This window comes from Urocitellus parryii, chromosome 9, assembly GCF_045843805.1.
Source record: "Urocitellus parryii isolate mUroPar1 chromosome 9, mUroPar1.hap1, whole genome shotgun sequence".
Classification (NCBI taxonomy): domain Eukaryota; kingdom Metazoa; phylum Chordata; class Mammalia; order Rodentia; family Sciuridae; genus Urocitellus; species Urocitellus parryii.
The window spans coordinates 48,044,508-48,064,150 of record NC_135539.1 but is presented as its reverse complement, the minus strand read 5'-3'; the positions used below and the strand labels follow the sequence as shown (position 1 = coordinate 48,064,150).

The window sequence follows — 19,643 nt, the reverse complement described above, 5'->3', positions numbered from 1 at the left end:
GAAGGGTATTTTATTTAAAACGAGATAATATATTCAAAACAGCCTTTGAAACAAGAGGTCAAATATGAAAACGTTAACAAGGAATATTTAAACTCAATAATGTATGTTTGTGAATGGAAGAAAAGAAATATCAATTGAAGTATACCTGTTTTGTCAAAAAGGAGAAAAATCAATAAATAAAAATTAACCGCAAATTGACACAAATGTCAAAGGAAATTTAAACATGTTTTAAAAGTCAAGAAGACATAAGTAAAACAAAAGAACCAAATTAAATTTCTAGATATAAAAATTGCAATGTCTGAGATGAAAAATACACAGGATGAGATTAACAGCATATTAAACATTGTAGAAGGAAACATTAGTAAATGTGAGGAGATAACAAAAGAAATTACCCACAAGAAAACGCAGAAGAGATTCAAAGAAAATGAGACAAGTGGGAACTCAGTGATGTTAGCAAGATGGCTGACCAGAGGTGTAAGGCTTGCTTCACTTTGCAAAAAAAAAAAAAAGAAAAAAAGAACAAAACAAAGAAAACACAAAACAAGACCCCAAAATAAAACAAAATAAAAAATGGCATGTTTGAGGCATGTTATCAGAGTATAGCTAGAGATGTGGCAGAGATGTCACAAACATGGAGACTCATGGTGGTTTTATAAAGAGAAGAACTATGCCTATAGTCTCTACTATCTCCTCCAGTTGAGATCAACTCTGAACCAAAAGAGACTTTGCACAGAGGGTAATGAGTAAGCAATTTCCGCTAATACCATGAATGCCTAATGTATTTGCTGCCGGAGAAGCCTGTAGCCCTCACTGGCCCTGATCCTACTTTAGTCAGTGATTAACAGAAATTAATCCACTGATTAAGTTAAATCTCTTTTGATCTAATCCTTTCACCTCTGAAAATTCTTGCATTGTCTCACACATGAACTTTCGGGGACATCTCAAATCTAAACCATAACAGATGCATTTCAGATTTTGGATTTTTGGATTAGGGACACCCAACATGTACTACTAATTTTACAGAAAAGAAAAGGATTATAAAATAATATTGGACAACTATACACCAACAAATTGGATAATCTAGGTGAAATGGACACAATCCAAAAAACATACAATTTGTCAAAATTGGCTCACGAAGAACTAGAAAAATTGATCTACTAGAGAGAATGGATCAGTAATCAATTCTTTCCAGAATGCAAGAATGGCTAAATATTCACAAAACAAAGAAACAAAAATCAAAACAAAACAAGGATCAAGGTAATATATCACATTAATTGAAGGGAAAAAGATCATCTAAATTGATTCAGAAAAAGGCATTTGACAAAATCAAAACCCTTTCATAGTTAAAAAAAAATTCACAAACTAGGAACAGGAGGAAATTTCCTCAACACGACAGAGACCTTATATGAAAACTCACAGCTAACATCATACTCAATGGTGAAGGATTGAAATTATTTTTCCCTAAGAACAGAAAAAAAGAAAAGAATACTAACTTTTTCCACTTCTATTCTACAGAGTATTGAGTTTTAGCCAGATACATTGGGCGGGGGCTGGAGTAGGCAACCAAATTGGAAAGGGAAAAGTAAAATTATGCCTATTTACAGATGATATGATCTTACATGAAAAAAACTTTAAAAGGCTCCACACAAATACACATATAAACACTGTTACAACTTATAATCAATTTCAGTGAAGTTGCAGGATATAATATCAATAGGCAAATGTCAACTGCATTTCTATACACTAGTAATGAAAAATCCAAAAAGGAAACTTTTAAAAACTAGTCCATTTAAAACAACATGAAAAAGAATAAAATATTTAGGAAAAAAATGTAACTAAGAAGGTAAGGACTATACACTGAAAACTACAAAAGTTGCTGAAGAAATTCAAGAAGACATAAATAAGCAGAAAGGCATCCCATATTCATGAATTGGAAAGCATAATATTGCTAAGATGACAACACTACCCAAAGTAATTTACAAATTAAACACATTTCCTATTAAAAATTCCAACAGCTTGTTTTGCAGAAATGGAAAAACTGATACTCAAATTCACACAGAACTGAAAGAGGCACTGAACAGCAAAACTTTCTTAAAAAAGAATAAATTTGAGAATTAACACTAAACCCTCATATACATACTGAAAGGATTTTTGACAAGGGAGCTAAGATTATTCAATGGATAAAGAACAATCTTTTCAGCAAATGGTTTCACAAAAACTGGGTGTTCACATGCAAAAAGGAAAGAAGCTGGACTCTTACCTATTCCACAAACAAAAGTTATCAGAAAATGGATCAAAGATATCAATATAAAATCTAAGTCCATAAAACTCTGAAGAAAACATGAAAAGCAAATCTTCATGAATGGAATTTGGCAATCATTTTTTGGATATGACAGTAGAAATATGGCCAATAAAAGCCCCAAATACTGGATTTTACCAAAATTTACAAGTTATCAAAGGACATTATCAAGACTGTGAGAAAACAACCCCCTCATAATGGAAAAAAAATATTTGCAAATCATTATAACTCAACCTCAAAGGACCCATATAAAAAATGGGCAAAGGATTTGAATGAACATTCTCCGCCCCCCTCTCTATATATATTTATATATATGGCCAATAAGCACATAAAATATACTCAACATCATTTTGCCATTAGGGACATGCATATCAAAACCACAATGAGATACTATTTCATACCCATTAGGATGGTTTTTTTTTTTAAAAAAGGAAAATAACAATATAGTGTTTGCAAAACCACAATGAGATACTATTTCATACCCATTAGGATGGCTTTTTTTTTTTTAAAGGAAAATAACAAGTATAGAAAAGGATTTTGTTAAATTATAACCTTTGTGCATGAGAATCTAACCTATTGCAACTATTGTGAAAAACAGTTTGACATTTCCTTTAATTCCACTCCGAAGTATATACCCAAAACAACTGGACAACAAAGTTCAAAGTTCAAAGTTCTTTAGCACTACGAAAAGGTAGAAGCGATAAGTGCTTGTTGATGGATCAATAGCTAAGCAAAATATGCCATACACATACAACGGAACATCACTCAGTCATAAGAAATGAAATACTGAGATACTACACCATGGACGAACGTTGACAACACTGTGCAAAGTGAAATAAGTCAGACACAAAAAGACACATATTTTAGGATTCTTCTTCTGTGAGATATCTAGAATAGGCAAATTTGCCTATTCTAGATATTTTATTATACCGAAAGTAGAATAAAGGTTACCAAGAGCTTTGGGAAGAGCTTAGTATAGAATCAATGTTTAATTGGTTCAGAGTTTCTGTTTGAAGTGATTAAAAAGTTTCTGTTTGAAGTGATTAAAAAGTTTCTGTTTGAAGTGATTAAAAAGCAGTGACTTTGGGAAATAAAGGTTACCAAGAGCTTTGGGAAGAGTTTAGTATAGAATTAATGTTTAATTGGTTCAGAGTTTCTGTTTGAGGTGATTAAAAAGGTTCTGGAAATGGATAGCAGTGACAGTTGCACAAAAATGTGAATATGCTCACTCAGTGAATTATTCATGTAAAAGTAGTCAAAATGGTAAGGTATATGTTATATATATTTATCACAACACCAAAAAAAACCCCCACAATTCCCAACACTATAAAATAAGTAAGTAAATAAATATAGATAGATAACCTTGGCGTTAAGTATCTATTAAAGAAATTGAGTCTATACTTACTACCCATGCTGAGGTGGGAGACTCCAGAGCCAAACTGAATTTCAGTAAATACTTAAATAATAATACATTCTAAAAAGATCTTGCAGGATCTGGAAATGGTGGCACATGACTAAAATCACAGTTGTTCTAGAAGCTGAAGCAGAAGAATCTCAAGTTCAGAGGCAGCTTCAGCAGCTTAGCAAGACCCTGTTCCAAATTTTTTTTAAAAAGGTGGAGGCTGGAAATGTGGCTCATTGGTTAAGCACCCCTAAGTTTAATCCCCAGTACAACCCCCACCAAAAATATCTTGTAGGAAATTGAAGAGAAGCAAATGCTTCCTTCATTCCTTGTCTTTAAGTCCTACATCACTCTAATGTCAAAAACTGACAGAGACTTTAAAGAAAACTATTTACCAATATCCCTCATAAACATAAATGGAAATCCTAAACAAATTTTATATAATGAATCAAAAAAATGTATAAAAGAACAAAATGTCATGATCACAAAGGGATTATCCCAAAAAATGTAAGGTTGGTCTAACATTGAAAAAAAAAAATCAATGTGTACTTCACTATATTAAACAACAACAACAAAAAATACCACATGATCATCTCAACAGATGCAGAAAATACATCTGACAAAACTCAAAATGCATTCCTAATAAAACCTCTCAATAAACTAGTAATAGAAGGGAACTTCCTTTACTTGATAAACAACATCTATGAAAAGAACACAGATAACATCATACTTAGTGGTAAAAGACAAAAAAGTTTTACCCTAACATCATGTACAAAATAAGGGTATCAACTTTTACCCCTTCGATTTAACATGGTACATTATTACTGAAGATTTTTAGCTAGAGCCATAAGAAATAAAGGGCATATAGGCTGAAAAGAAAGAATGGACTAGAATCTTAAGGAAAAAAAAAAAAACCCTTCTAGAGCTTATAAGAAAGTTCAGCAAGGTTAAAGAATAACAACAACAAAAAAATCAACATTAAAAAATCAGAAATATTTATTTATTTAGTAATAAAGGAAAAATGAAAAAAACACCATTAACAATGAAAATCTATTGAATATTTAAAGTTAAATTTGGCAAAAGTTATGAAAATACCTATACACTGAAAATTACAAAACAGAGAGAAATTCTGAAGACCTAAATGGAGAGATAATAAAAATTAGGTTCTATGATCATAAAATCAATATTGTTAAGTCAATTCTCCTCAAAATGATCTATAGATGATTCCTTCAAAACCCAGCAAGCTTTATTTTTAAAACAAGCAGACTCTAAAATTCATTAGAGAATGCAAAGGCCAGAATGACCAAAACAACCTTAAAAAAGAACAAAACTGACAGATTAACAATATCTGATTTCCAGACTTTTTTATTATAACTTGACAGAAATTAAGACAGCGAGATAATGACATAAAGACAAATAGATAAATGGAATAGAATGAAATCCAGAAATATATCTGCACATATAATGACAACCAACATTTTTACAGAGGTACAAAAGCTTATTAAGTGTAGAAAGGACACTCTCTTCAATTGATAGTGTTAGAACAACTAGATCTTCATATGCAAAAGAAGAAAAACAAGAAATTTTGACCCATACTTCATGCTGTATTCAAACACTATTTCAAAAAATTTTGCTTGTCACTGATGTACAGAAATGCCTTTGATTTATGGGTATTGATTTTTATATCCCGCTACTTTGCAGAATTCATTTACTAGTTCTAGAAGTTTTCTGGTGGAACTTTTAGGGTTTTCTAGGTATAGAATCATATCATCAGCATATAGTGCCCATTTGAGTTCTTCTTTTCCTATGTGTCTACCTTTAATTTCTTTTGTCTAATTGTTCTGGCAAGTGTTTCAAGAACTCTGTTAATAGAAGTGGTGAAAGAGGGCATCCCTGTCTTGTTCCCATTTTTAGAGAGAATGCCTTCAATTTTTCTCCATTTAGAATGATGTTGGCCTGGCGCTTAGCATAGATAGCCTTTATGATGTTGAGATATGTTCCTATTATGCCTAGTTTTTCTAGTGTTTTGAACATAAAGGGGTGCTGTATTTTGTCAAATGATTTTTCTTCGTCTATTGAGATGATGTGGTGAATTATATTTATTGATTTCCATATGTTGAACCAACTTTGCATCCCTGGGATGAATCCCACTTGATCTTGGTGCACGATCTTTTTGATGTTTTTGTATTCGATTTGCCAGAATTTTATGAGAATTTTTGTATCTATGTTCATTAGGGATATTGGTCTGAAGTATTCTTTCATTGATGTGTTTTTGCCTGGTTTTGGAATCAGGGTGATGTTGGCCTCATAGAATAAGTTTGGAAGTGCTGCCTTTTTTTCTATTTACAGAAATAAATTGATAGTATTGGTATTAGTTCTTCTCTAAAGGTCTTGTAGAACTTGGCTGTGTATCCATCCAGTCCTGGGCTTTTCTTGGTTGGTAGACTTTTGATGGCGTCTGCTATTTCATCATTAAAATTGATTTGTTTAAATTGTGTATATCATCCTGATTCAATTTGGGCCAATTATATGACTCTAGAAATTTGTCGAAGTCTTTGATATTTTTTATTTTATTGGAATACAAGTTTTCAAAATAATTTCTAATTATCTTATGTATTTCTGTAGTGTCTGTTGTGATATTTCCTTTTTCATCACGTATGTTAGTAATTTGAGTTTTCTTTCTCCTTCTCTTCGTTAGCATGGCTAAATGTCTGTCAATTTTATTTGTTTTTTCAAAAAACTAACTTTTTGATCTGTCAATTTTTTCAATTGTTTCTTTTGTTTCAATCAATTTCACTGATTTCAGCTGTAATTTTAATTATCTCAAGTCATTTATTTGTTGACTTTTTTCTTCTTTTAAAGAATGAACTCCATGCATTGGGTAAACGAGGAAAACTACCCCATTTACAATAGCCTCAAAAAAAAAAATACTTGGGAATCAACTTAATGGAAGAGGTGAAAGATCTATATAATGAAAATTACAGAACCCTAAAGAAGAAGTCAAAGAAGACCTTAGAAGATGGAAAGATCTATCTTGCTGTTGGATAGGCAGAATTAATATTATCAAATGACCATACTTCCAAAAGCACTAAACAGATTTAATGAAATTCTGATAAAAATTCCAATGACATTTCTCATGGAAATAGAAAAAGCAATCATGAAATTCATCTGGAAAAATAAGATACCTAGAATAGCTAAAGCAATCCTTAGCAGGAAGAGTGAAGCAGGTGGCATCACTATACCAGACCTTAAACTGTACTACAGAGTAATAGTAGACCAAAACAGATGGGTAGACTAATGGTACAGAATAGAGGACACAGAGACTAACCCACAAAATTACAATTATCTTATATTAGACAAAGGTGCCAAAAACATGCATTGGAGCAAAGACAGACTCTTCAACAAATGGTGCTAGGAAAACTGAAAATCCATATGCAACAAACTAAAATTAAACCCCTATCTCTCATCATGCACAAAACTCAACTCAAAATGGATTGAGAACTTGGGAATAAAACCAGAGACCCTGCATCTAATAGAAGAAAAAGTAGGCTCTAATCTCCATCATGTGGGATTAGGCCCCAATTTCCTTAATAAGACTTCTGTGACGCAAGAATTAAAATCAAGAATCAATAAATGGGATGGAGTCAAACTAAAAAGTCTCTTCTCAGCAAAAGAAACAATCTGTGAGGTGAGTAGAAAGCCTATATCTTGGGAGCAAATCTTTACTCCTTACACATCAGACAGAGCACTAATCTCTAGGGTATATAAAGAACTCAAAAAGCTAAGCACCAAAAAAAAACCAAATAACCCCATCAATAAATGGGCCAAGGATCTGAACAGACACTTCTCAGAAGATGACAATGTGATCAATCAACAAATATATGAAAAAATGTTCACCATTGCTAGCATTTAGAGAAATGCAAATCAAAACCACTCTAAGATTTCATCTCACTCCAGTCAGAATGGCAGCTATTATGCATACAAACAACAATAAGTGTTGGTGAGGCTGTGGGGAAGAAGGTACACTCATACACTGCTGGTAGGACTGCAAATCGGTACAGCCAATATGGAAAGCAGTATGGAAAATTGGGAATGGAACCACCATTTGACCCAGGTATCCCTCTCTTCGGTCTATACCCAAAGGATTTAAAAACAGCATACTACAGGGACACAGCCACACCAATGTTTATAGCATCACAATTCACAATAGCTGAACTGTGAAATCAACCTAGATGCCCTTCAATAGATGAATGGATAAAAAAAAATGTGGCATTTATACACAACGGAATTTTACTCAGCAGTAAAAGAGAATAAAATCATGGCATTTGTAGGTAAATGGATGGAGTCAGAGAAGATAATGCTAAGTGAAGTTAGCCTATCCAAAAAAACCCAAATGCCAAATGTTTTCTTTGATATAGGCAGTCTGATTCATAGTGGGATAGGGAGAGGGAACATGGAAGGAAGAGACGAACTCTAGATAGGGCAGAGGGGTGGGAGGGAAAGGAGAGGGCATGGGGTTATTAATGATGGTGGAATGTGATGATCATTATTATCCAAAGTACATGCATGAAGACACGAATTGGTGTGAACATACTGTGTATACAACTAGAGATATGAAAAATTGTGCTCTATATGTGTAATAAAAATTGTAGTGCATTCCACTGTCATATAAACATAAAAATTTAAAAAACAGTAAAAAAATTATCCTTAAAATAAAACCTAATCTGTAAAACTTCTAGAACAGAGAAAAATCATTGCAACCTTCTGCTTGGCAAAAGCTGAAAAACTGATAAACTGAATTTCATTGAAATAAAAAAAACATGTACTTAGAAATATACTGTAACAAAAATGAAGACAAGTCAAAGACTGGGAGGAAAAATTTTGCAAAGCACATAGAATATCTAATAAGGGACTTTTATGCAGGATATATGAAGAATTCTCTAAACTCAAAAATAAGAAATAAACCCAATTTAAAAACTAACGAAAGACTTAAACAGACAGTTCACACACAAAAATAAATATATACAACAGCAAATAAGAACATAAAAAGATCCTCAACATTATTAGTCGTTAGAGAAATGCATATTAAACCACAACTCACAGCTATTTGAATGGCTAAAGTTTAAAAGGCTGCTCATACTAAATGTAAATGAGGGATGTGGAAGAACAGGAATTCTCATACGCTCCTCACGGGAATGCAAATTGATATAATCACTTCATAAAAATACAGCCAAACTGTTTTCCAAAGTTAAATATACATACACCATATGACTCAGCAATCCCCCTGCTGAACAGGTACTATAAAAAATTAATATTCATATAAAATCCTATACATGAATGTTTACAATAGGTCTATTCACAATTACCAAACCTAGGAAAACTTAAATGTTCTACAATAGGTGAATGGATAAAACCCAAGTGGGACATTCACAGAATGGAATTAAACTCAGCTGAAACAAAAGGAAATAAATTATTTCCAACAACTTGGTTGAAGCCCCACCATTAAATACCATTAAGCAAAATAAAAGAAATATGTCTCAAAAGATTATATGCTATGGGGTTCCATTATAAATGACAGTCTCAAAAAAAAAAAAAAGACCTAGGACCTATCTGGGGAACAAATTACTTACATTGTCATCAGCATGCTATAATCTTAGCATTTGTTTCTACAGATGACAAAGGCTTTTTAGTAATATGAACAACCTATGATCTATCATTCTGCAACTCTCCATGTTTCATTTGAGATGGAAATGAAGATACCTTCATATTATATACAGGCCTATTCCTTCAGTAAAATCTGAACTTTAAGCAAGTTTATTTTTCTACCAATTACTATTCCTCTACTCCACATTATACATTACCAGCCATCCTCTCAAAAAAAATAAGTTTTGCTACTAAGTAACACTTTTTAGAGGAGCAAAAAGCACAAAACCAAATTAAAATGGATATTGAATTATTAGTGTTTTAAATAATTACCTTTCTTATCATACATATAAATCTATAAATATCATTGCTATACAAAAGCTGAGTAATATCTCATTTTTACTAAAAGTTTAGAGGCACTATGAATTCATATTGAAAGAAATAAAAAAAGAAGAGCTCTTTGTTATAGAATTTTAAGTAAGAAATATAAACAGAATGAGGGCATTTGAAAAATCATTTGACAACCAGAGCCGGGCTGACAGGATCATGTATTATCCTTATAACCTGTTGCAGGTAAGAATTATCAATAGATACTAAAATAAGAGTGTAAAGAGTGTAAGAATCAGAATGTCTGTCTATACAGTTTCAAAAAATATCTCCATAAGAAATCTATTAGTTATAAAGGGAAAATATTAACTTCACAGTGGAAAATAATATATCACAGGGCTGGGATTGTGGCTCAGCGGTAGAGCGCCAGCCTAGCACAACGGGACATGGGTTCGATTCTCAACACCACATAAAAATAAAGGCATTGTGTTGTGTCCATCTACAAAAAAGATTCTCTCTCTTTCTCTCTCTCTCTCAATCTCTCTCTCTCAATCTCTCTTTAAAAATAATAATTATATATCATCCTATGTGACCAAAGTTGCATTCTAATGGGACAAATAAACATGGTTTGCTCCTGACATAATGTGTGGAGAAGGTTTTGTGAAATTCATACCAAAAATACATGGCTAGAATCTAACCATGAAGATACACTCAACAAGCACAAATTGAGGGACATGATACAAAGATCTATAATTTTCAAAACTGTCAAGGCTATGGAAAGACAAACTGAAAACCATTACAATTAAAAAAGACTGAAGAGAACTGACAACTAAATTGAATGTTTGACCCTAGATAGGATCCTAGACTAAAAAAATTGTTTTTCTTTTGTTATACAGAATATTAATCAGACAATTAATGAACCTGTCTGTAGACAGGAGAATTATATCCAAACTCATTTAGGAAATAAGCATTAAAATATTCAGATTAAAAACATGTCTGCAACTTATTCTCAAACAATTCACTAAAAAAGAACACCATTTAAATAGAAAATAATAAAACAAATGTAATAAATATTAAATTGGGGGGAATTTGAGTAGAATATATAAGCATTCTTTACTATTTACTAGAACTTATTTCTAAGTCTGAAATTATTTCATAATAAATGAAAACAAATAAAGCCAGTTGAAAGAAATTTTTTTCTTTTCCCTGACAATAAATAATACTATAGTCATTTAGAATTGGAAGAAAAATGTATCTCTCACCAAAACCTCTCAACTTACAGATGAAAAGATCCAAGTGTTAAATGACTTGCTCAAGATCACACCTCGTTCAAGAAGAAACCATGACAACTGTACAGATCTAACCCAGCTGAACAATCTTTCAACTATTCCAAAATGTCTCCTAATGGCTTTATATGTTGTCTACTTTCCACATATGTGATATTAAAATATTTACTTCTATTTTCTCAAATATTATTATATGCTAGCGTAATAAACCACTTTCAGGCAATCTAAAATTTATTTTTAAAAAGCAGTTGGGGCTGCCAGGCACAGTGGTGCATGCCTATAATCTCGGTGGCTCAAGAGACTGAAGCAGGAGGAATCACATGTTCAAAACCAGCCTCAGCAAAAGCAAGACCCTAAGCAACCTACTAAGACCCTGTGTCTAAATAAAATAGAAAACAGGGCTGAGGATGTGGCTCAGTGGTCAAGTGCCCCTGAGTTCAATCCCCAGTACCAAAAAAAAAAAAAAAGCATTTTGTTATCATTGCTCCTAGTAATCTTTAATAGATATTATCAATAAATGAGGGAGTTCAGAATATATACCAATCTCTGCAGTAAATGTTAAAACTATAAAATTGACCAAATATGTATTATTCACCATTAAAGCCCCACCTCTTAGGAAAGTATCTGCTATATAATACTCAAATTATTGCGTATGCTAACAAATTAAAAGAAATCCATAGTTATAGGAATGAAACATGTATAGATAATCACATTAGTAACATCAACAAAATGCCATGGGTAAAAGATAAAGAAGTTGTTTTTGCTGGGTGAGATGTAGAAAAGACTTTGGAGTTAATGACACCAAAGTTAAGTCTTGTTTTTTTATTTTTTATTTGTTTTAATTAATCTAAGTTAAGTCTTAAAAGACAAATAAAATTGCAACACACATGGAAGCAGTGGGGTGGCAACAAGAGGATAGGGGGATTAAGACAAAACAACAATTTTAAAAATTAAAAAAAATCCTTCTAAATTTTTAAACTTAGGCTTACCTATTGTTGCTGCAAGTTCTGGATCAAAAGTGTCATCTGTGAACCTCAAGAGCAGGCTAAAAGAGAATTAAAGAGACAGATTAGGAATTCAGCTTTTATTTCTAATCATACGACAAATGTGTTCATCACAGTCATATTTTGTCACAAGTTATTAGACATATATAAGAAGAGCTGATGTAGGACAGCTCTGGTAATACTACCTCAGGGAAGAAATATCAGGAGAAATTAAATTATTGAAAAGGCAATTTTCTAAAATCCCAAGAACAAAGCAGCTTACTATAAATGTATACCCTATGTTCCTCTCCACAGTTCCTCAAATACAAAAAGGTGTTTTTTGTTTTTGCTGTTGTCAACTTAAAGAAAAATTTGTACTGGCATGCCCTTCTAAGAAAATGATAGCTTTCATGGATGAAGGGGGTGAAAATCAAGTTTCTTGAAATGAAATGAAATAACTTTAAAAATCTGTTGGGTATCTATTCTGTACTCAAGTAAAAAGAAAAAAATATAAAAGCATAGTATTTTGTAACAAGAAGTATAACTTTTATCCATGTGCAAAGAAAAGATATGGTAAAAAGGAAGGGAGAAAGATCAGTGACAGGCAGAGTAGGTATATTCTGGCAAATATTCCTTAGGTTGTATGAAACTAAATAAGCATTTTGGACTAATGAAGGCTTTTAAAGAAAGGAATGAAAAACATATTTTGAAAAGTTAATGCCAGGAAAAAAAAAGGAAGAAAAATCAACAGAAGAAGGAGTTAACAGCCATTATTATATGGTTGTGAGGAGAGAGGGAAAGACTAAACTTGGAAATGGTAAAGAAATCAGAAAGGAAGAGATGAAAACAAGACATCAGATTAGAAAGGTATGCTAAGATTTTACGTCTCCCAGCTTTATTTTACTTAATGAGGCAGAAGGGTCAATTATTAAAAGTTGTTCAAAAATAAAATCTATAACCAGGCATGGTGGTGCATGCCTGTTATCCCAGTGACTCAAGAGGCTGAGGCAGGAGGATCGTAAATTTAAGGTCAGCCTTAGCAATTCAGCAAGGCCCTGAAGAACTCAGGGAGAGGGCTGGGATTGTGGCTCAGTGGCAGAGCATTCGCCTAGCATGTGCGAGGCCTAGGTTCAATCCTCAGCACCACATAAAAATAAATAAAATAAAGGTATTGTGTCGAATTACAACTAAAAAATAAATATTAAAAAAAGAAAAGAACTCAAGGAGACCTTGTCTCAAAATAAAAAATAAAAAGGGCTGGAGATGTGGCTTAGTGGTTAACTGCTCTTGGGTTCAATCTGAAATACAAAATAAATAAAATAATAAATCTAAGCCTTTCTTTAAAAAGCCCAAAATTTACAAAATTAATCAATCTGCTCTTAAATAACTACTAAAGCATAAGTTAGTTTTATCAACCTGTTTGTATTTAAAAAATTAAGAAAATCATTACCCCATGTCTGAATTAGAAATTTTATAAAACTTCCATAGATTGTGATTACTGCTGCTAGAGAAAGTTTTGTCCACAAGTTTTGCTAGTTTCAAAACTCAATGTCATTTAATTATATGTAAGAGATTTAAATTTGGTTTTATTGTATTTGCTGTAAGACAGGCACCACAGAAACAAATGAAAACACAAGAGTCAACTAGGTTTTTCTACTTAACATCTTAATTATATTTTTGCTTACTTGCAACATGAGTCAGGTAACAACACTAGTAAAACACCTAATAACTTTTTAAAAAATTATTTTCTTCTCTCAGTGTACTCAGTTACCCACAATTTAAGAATAACAGATATATATCTACACTTGGTCAAACAGAAAATATTACTACAAAAACTTAGGCTTTCCTGGTGCAGTGGCACACGCCTGTAATCCTAGTGGCTCAAGAGACTGTGACAAGAAGATTGCAAGTTTAAGGCCCGCTTTAGCAACTTGGTGAGGCTCTAAGCAACTTATTGAGACCCTGCATTAAAATAAAAAATAGAAAGGACTGGTGATGTTGCTTAGTGTTAAAGTCAGGGTTCAATCCCTAGTACCAAACAACAATAAAACCACAAATAACAAAATTAAAAAAAAACACTTAGGTTAACATAACCTTATATAGTAGTAATAAAATATCATAATAATACAAGTAATAATGGTATTGACTTATTTATGAACATATAATATACCAGGCACTAGGCCAGAGATTTTCCTTCCATAACTGTATATCCTTATAACAGCCCTGATCGTTGGTACTTTGTCAGAAAGATAGGGAATTGGTATGGTATAAAGCAACAAATCCAAACTGAGTGTAAGTCAGATCTTTGCCAGGGTACAGTGGTAGCCCAAAATATATTCTTAACTCTAGGAAGGATATCAATTTAGATAACAGAAGGGTTCTATAAATTCTTCCCTGTTCTTTATACACTTTGCTACATTTTTACTTTATCAGGCCTAGCCATGAATTAGAATCTTAAACTGTACATTTAATTTTGGATAGTGTTTGAGAGGTTTCTATCCCAATCTCTTCACTTTTCCAGCGAAGGCCTAGAAAGTTCAAATATCACACACAAGGTTACACAAGCAGCAACACTAGTTTCATAATCTTGGTATCACAAAGTCTTTACTCTCTTAACAATATGAAATAAACTGGAAGGAAATCGACTAATCAGATTAAGATTTTTTTATTTTTTATTAAATATTTATTTTTTAGTTGTAGTTGGACACAATACCTTTTATTTTATTTATTTATTTTTATGTGATGCTGAGGATCAAACCCAGGGCCACATACATGATAGGTGAGCACTCTACAGCTGAGCCACAACCCCAGCCCAAATTAAGATATTCTTTGTTGGGCAATAATTTCTCAACAACACAATGCCATTTCACTTCCACTTGATCTAGCTCTATAAAGAAACAGAAGCAAATTACTAGTTAGAACAACACTTTATGAGCATATGTATGACAAATGTTTTTGTACTAACTTGCCTTAAAAATCACTCACTTCAACTTTAAAGTCATTTATTGTTTTCTATAACACATCACACTGACCAACAATGTCTATCTAGTTATAAAAATAACAGCTATGTCCCTAGGTGCAATTCTTTCTTTGAAGAGTACCACTGTTAAAATTTTGCAGTGAATAGTTCACAACTCACCATTAAGTACTGAGAAAGTTTTAAATGAATTTTTTATATATATATATATGATTGTTAGAGTGAATGAGCAAAATTGATAAATCCATATAACAGGCCATATTCTAAAAGGGGAACTAATTATCTCCAGTTCATTGTACCTCCAGTTAACCTTCCACAAAAAAAATATACACAATTTAATTCACCATCCACTCATCATAAATTAATGTCCCAACCTATCATATATTGGGTTAAATCACATGAAATGACAACCAACTCTTCTTGTATTCAAAAACAGCTATTTCATGTCTTAAATGAGGGCCCTATCTCAAGGGAAACAAAGAGGAAGGAAAGAAGGTTATGCAATTTCTAGTAAAATAATGTTTACTGTATTAACTTCTGACCTTCAAATTGTACAAAAATAGATGGTGATCATGAAAATGATTTTGTTCACCCTTTACACACACACACAATTATGCTAACCCAGAGTGTTTTATTAATCTACTCCTTAGTATGTGCAAATTCTGCATTTTAGTATACAAAGTACATTAAATGAGAAGAACTAAGAGAATGTACTGTCAAACTTGAAAAAATTTACAAATTTTCAGATTTTTTACATTAGCTTGCAAATCCTTAAGTACCTAGAAAAGTAAGACTTCATAATCTTAAAAAGTTATTTGAAAGAAAGGTACATCAGAAAGTACAGCTAAATATGAGATTGCTTACAGCCCCTGGAGTTTAAAGATCATCAATAAGACCTAGACTATACAATCATAATCAGATGGTAAGGTTGACTTCACCTGGAGAACTCTGTTCAAAACCTGGATGAACTCACAAACCTCTGTCAACAGCCACTTACATCCACATCTGTCCTAATATGCAACTCTTGTGTATATTATTTTCCCTAAAGAAAGAGTCTAAAAAGGAAAGACAACACGTCCTTTGATCTCCATATGATGTGGCAAAAGAGAAGGAACCATTTCGCCTTATTTTCAAAGGTGGCCACAGCTTAAGCGTTCAAACCTTATACTAAAGTGAAATTTTCAAAAGTACAAGGCAAATGGGTTCGGTTCTTTCACAGCCTACTAATATTTTTAAAAATAAGACCCGACAATAGGCTGCGCCAAAATAGGCCAGGAATGTGACCTAAGGCGTCACGAAACTTCCTGTGTGGAACATTACGTATTTAGAGAAAGCCCGACAGAAATTTCAAAGTGATAAAGTTACAACTCGTGTCTCCGAGGGGGTGAGAGGTAGCCTGAACCCCAAGGCCAAGGCGAAGCGTCGATCCCTGCTGGACTCAGGCCCAAGCCCGCCCGCCACGCCCTGAACTCCGCGGTGGCAAACCGGCGGCCCTGGGAATTGTTTATCCTCGGTGCGACAGGAGGAACATCCATCCAGAGAACTTGGGCCTGGTCGCAGGTGCGGGGCGGGGCGCGGGGAGCAGAGGCCGCAGGGGCTGCAGGAGCGCGCGAGAGAACGACGAGGGCGCGAGCGAAGAGGGCCCGAGCCCGGCCACCGCCGGGCCGGCGCCGGTTACCGTTCCCGTCACGACCCAAGAGACAGAGGCCGCGGAGGCAGAATGTGCCCCCCCCCCGCCCTCGTCACTGCCAGCACACCGCCTCACCTGGACTTGCCTACCCCACTCTCGCCGATGATGAGGATCTTCAGAGTGGTCAACACGTCCTCGTCCATCCTGACCCTGTTCTGCTCAGAGCCCAGCTGGCCACAGGGTCCGCCTCTTAGCCCTTCACCGCGGAGGGTTGCCTGCGCATGCGCACCGCTCGACGGCTGCCACCTTCCTTTCAAACCGGGTGTTTGGGTTGCTGAAGCTCGGGACGCCCGTTCCGCCTTGAAGTAGCTCTGCGTCTGCGCACGCCGGGAGTCAGGCGTCTTTCGGGAGAGCATGTTCCTCCCGTGCGCAAGCGCAGATGGGGAAAGCCGCGTGTGACCTCTCTTCCCAAGCTTGAACTCCTCCCCAACCCTGAGATAGCCCTCCTAAGATTGTGTAATTGGGCGATGACTTGAGTCCCAGGAGTGTGTACAAAGCTTCTTTTATTGCAGCAGTCGCTCATGACAGCTGTTTTGAGGTGGGAAAATCATTCCGCTTTGAAGCAGATTACCTTAAATGTAGGTCCAACACTACCATATAATCACTTTGTCATGTTATTTAGCCACCTTAGCCTGTTTCTCCATCTCAGGGAGACAATAATTACTCTTATTTGCTTCTTAGAATTGTTATGAAGACTAAATGAGTTAATAAAGTCCTCTATGAAAGATGCAAATAAGTTTTAACCTCTTAGATTGAAGAGTATCCTTCACATGTTAATTCATCTTGAAAGGGAGTTGTAGACTTCGTGTAGATCAGGTGCTTATAAATCTCTGGCACAATTCCAAACCAACTGTTCTTGCTTATAAAAACTGTTTCGTCATAACTGCAGGAATTGTGTATGTAAACCTTGTCTCTTCTACCACACTGCAAATCTTAGTAAAGGTACCAAATCTTTCATATAATACCTAACAAAGTGCCTGGTACATGGCAGGCACTCTATAAACTTTAGTTTTCATCCCTTATTTCCTTACTTTCCGCTAATGTCATACTCAATGGATATTTGATTAAAGAATATAAGTAAAATTTAGGAATTAATTTGTCAAATAATTTATAAAGCTCTTATTAGGTATCTGCATGGCTCCTTCACCTTCTTCAGATCTTGGCTCACGTGTTTCCTTCTTAATGACGTTACTTCTCACGTGTTTCCTTCTTAATGAGGTTACTTCCCTATTCAGTACTAAAACTTGTAAATCCCTCCAGCATTCCCTCTACGTCTTTGTATTATTTGTCTGCATAACATGATCCTCTGAAATACTAGATATTCTAGTGCTTTGTTTACTGTCTAATTTTCCCCCAAAGAGAAGTCTTATGGGGCAAGGATTTTTTTTGGTTTGTTTTGTTTATATATATCCTCATATATATAAACATACATCCTCAGTGTCTAGAATACTCCATGACACATGGTATGTGCTAAATACATAACTGCCCAAGACATTAATTGAATGCATGTTGTAGAGTTCATACCTAAACTTGTAGAATGATGTCAGTGAGACAACCTTAATCTCTCTTTGCAATTTTCTTGCTCATCATTTAAACACTCTTGTTCTTTGATTTTTAGCTTGTCTTTATCTTCTTAATCTATACACATTGTCACCTTTTGTCTTTTTAGATTTACATGGTCACTTATTCCCATTTTCTTTGTTCCTAAATTATTTTTCTGGCCTAGATTTTTCTCCTCAGATTCAGGCCAACACACAACTGCCAAAACATCTCCATATGAACATCCCCAAGTCGAATATGCCAACTTAAACATGACAGACACTGAACTCACTATGATACTGCAGCCAAATTGGTATTTTAATATGCTAATTAACTAATTCTGTGTTCTTCAATCCATCCAGAGGTTCTTCACTGCCTTTACAAATATTTGTTAGCTTATTGTAAATATTGATATCCTTCCAACCTCATCTCTTACTATTGTGTATCTTGCATTCTGTATTTCAGCCAAACTAAACTTCTATATTTTCAGGTAACCATGTTTTGCTTATCTCCAGGACCTCATGTATATTGTTCCTTCTGCCTGTAGTACTTTTCCTGTCCTCTCCTCTATACATACTCTGGCACATTTACTTGGATAACTCCTATTCATTCTTTGTGTCCCATCTTTTGGATTCCTTCCCCCAGACAATTCCCATGGCAGTGTTACTTGTTTCTCTTATGTGCTCCGCTAATAGTCTATACTTTATTGTGGTGTGCATCCCACAGTATTATGTTGTTTACCTCTCTGTTCTCCTAATAAAATGTATGCTTCTCTAAAGCAGAATTGTCATTTTTTGTCTCGAGCATCTAGTACAGTGCCTAACCTAGAGTAGTTGCTCAAAAAGTGTTTGTTGATATAAATACCCAAATCAACCTTCGGAATTTGGAACAATGTCTGAGATGTCTCTCAGCCTATATAATCACTATCTTGAACATTACAGCTGGGTGGAAAACACTCAAATAACTTCTACTGCACACCCATTATCAGGCACTCCTAGACAGAAAGAAATCACTTATGCACAGATTAAGAAAGGTAGTATTTTACCTACTAAATGAGTGATATAGACAATAAATTCTTCAGAAAAGCATTCAGCAAGAGTACAGTATTCCTCAGAAAGGTGGATTGGTTCCAGGACTCTCTGGGTATGCTAAAATCAGTTATTTTTGTAAAATGGCATAGTATTTGCATATAACTTATGCATTTCCACATGATTAAACATGTCTAGATTACTTATAATGCCTACCACAATATAAATGCTATGTAACAATGTCATTCATTGGTTTACTATATTGGTTAGGTTGTAAGAAAAATATCTATACATGTTCAGTACAGATGCAATTTTTTCTGAATATTTGCAGTCTGCATTTGGTTGAATCCACAGATATATAACTCAAAGACCCAAAGATCTGGCTGTAATTTGTCACTGAAATTTAGAACAACCAGAAAAGTATTCATGAAGGAAGCAAGACTTAAAAGAAGGGTAACATTTAGACAAG

General features: G+C 34.2%; 1 protein-coding gene across 1 annotated transcript in view; it reads right to left on the bottom strand.

Moving 5' to 3' along the window:
* Positions 1–17,066, bottom strand: part of Rab18 (RAB18, member RAS oncogene family) — a 36,314-nt gene extending 19,248 nt beyond the window's left edge. Inside the window, exons 1-2 of the mRNA XM_026410604.2 lie at positions 16,683–17,066; positions 11,947–12,002 (exon numbers count right to left, since the gene is read on the bottom strand). Coding sequence (XP_026266389.1) covers positions 11,947–12,002; positions 16,683–16,963 — 337 coding nt within the window. The 5' untranslated portion in view covers positions 16,964–17,066. The remainder of the gene's footprint in view (positions 1–11,946; positions 12,003–16,682) is intronic.
* Between the last annotated feature and the right edge of the window lie 2,577 nt (positions 17,067–19,643).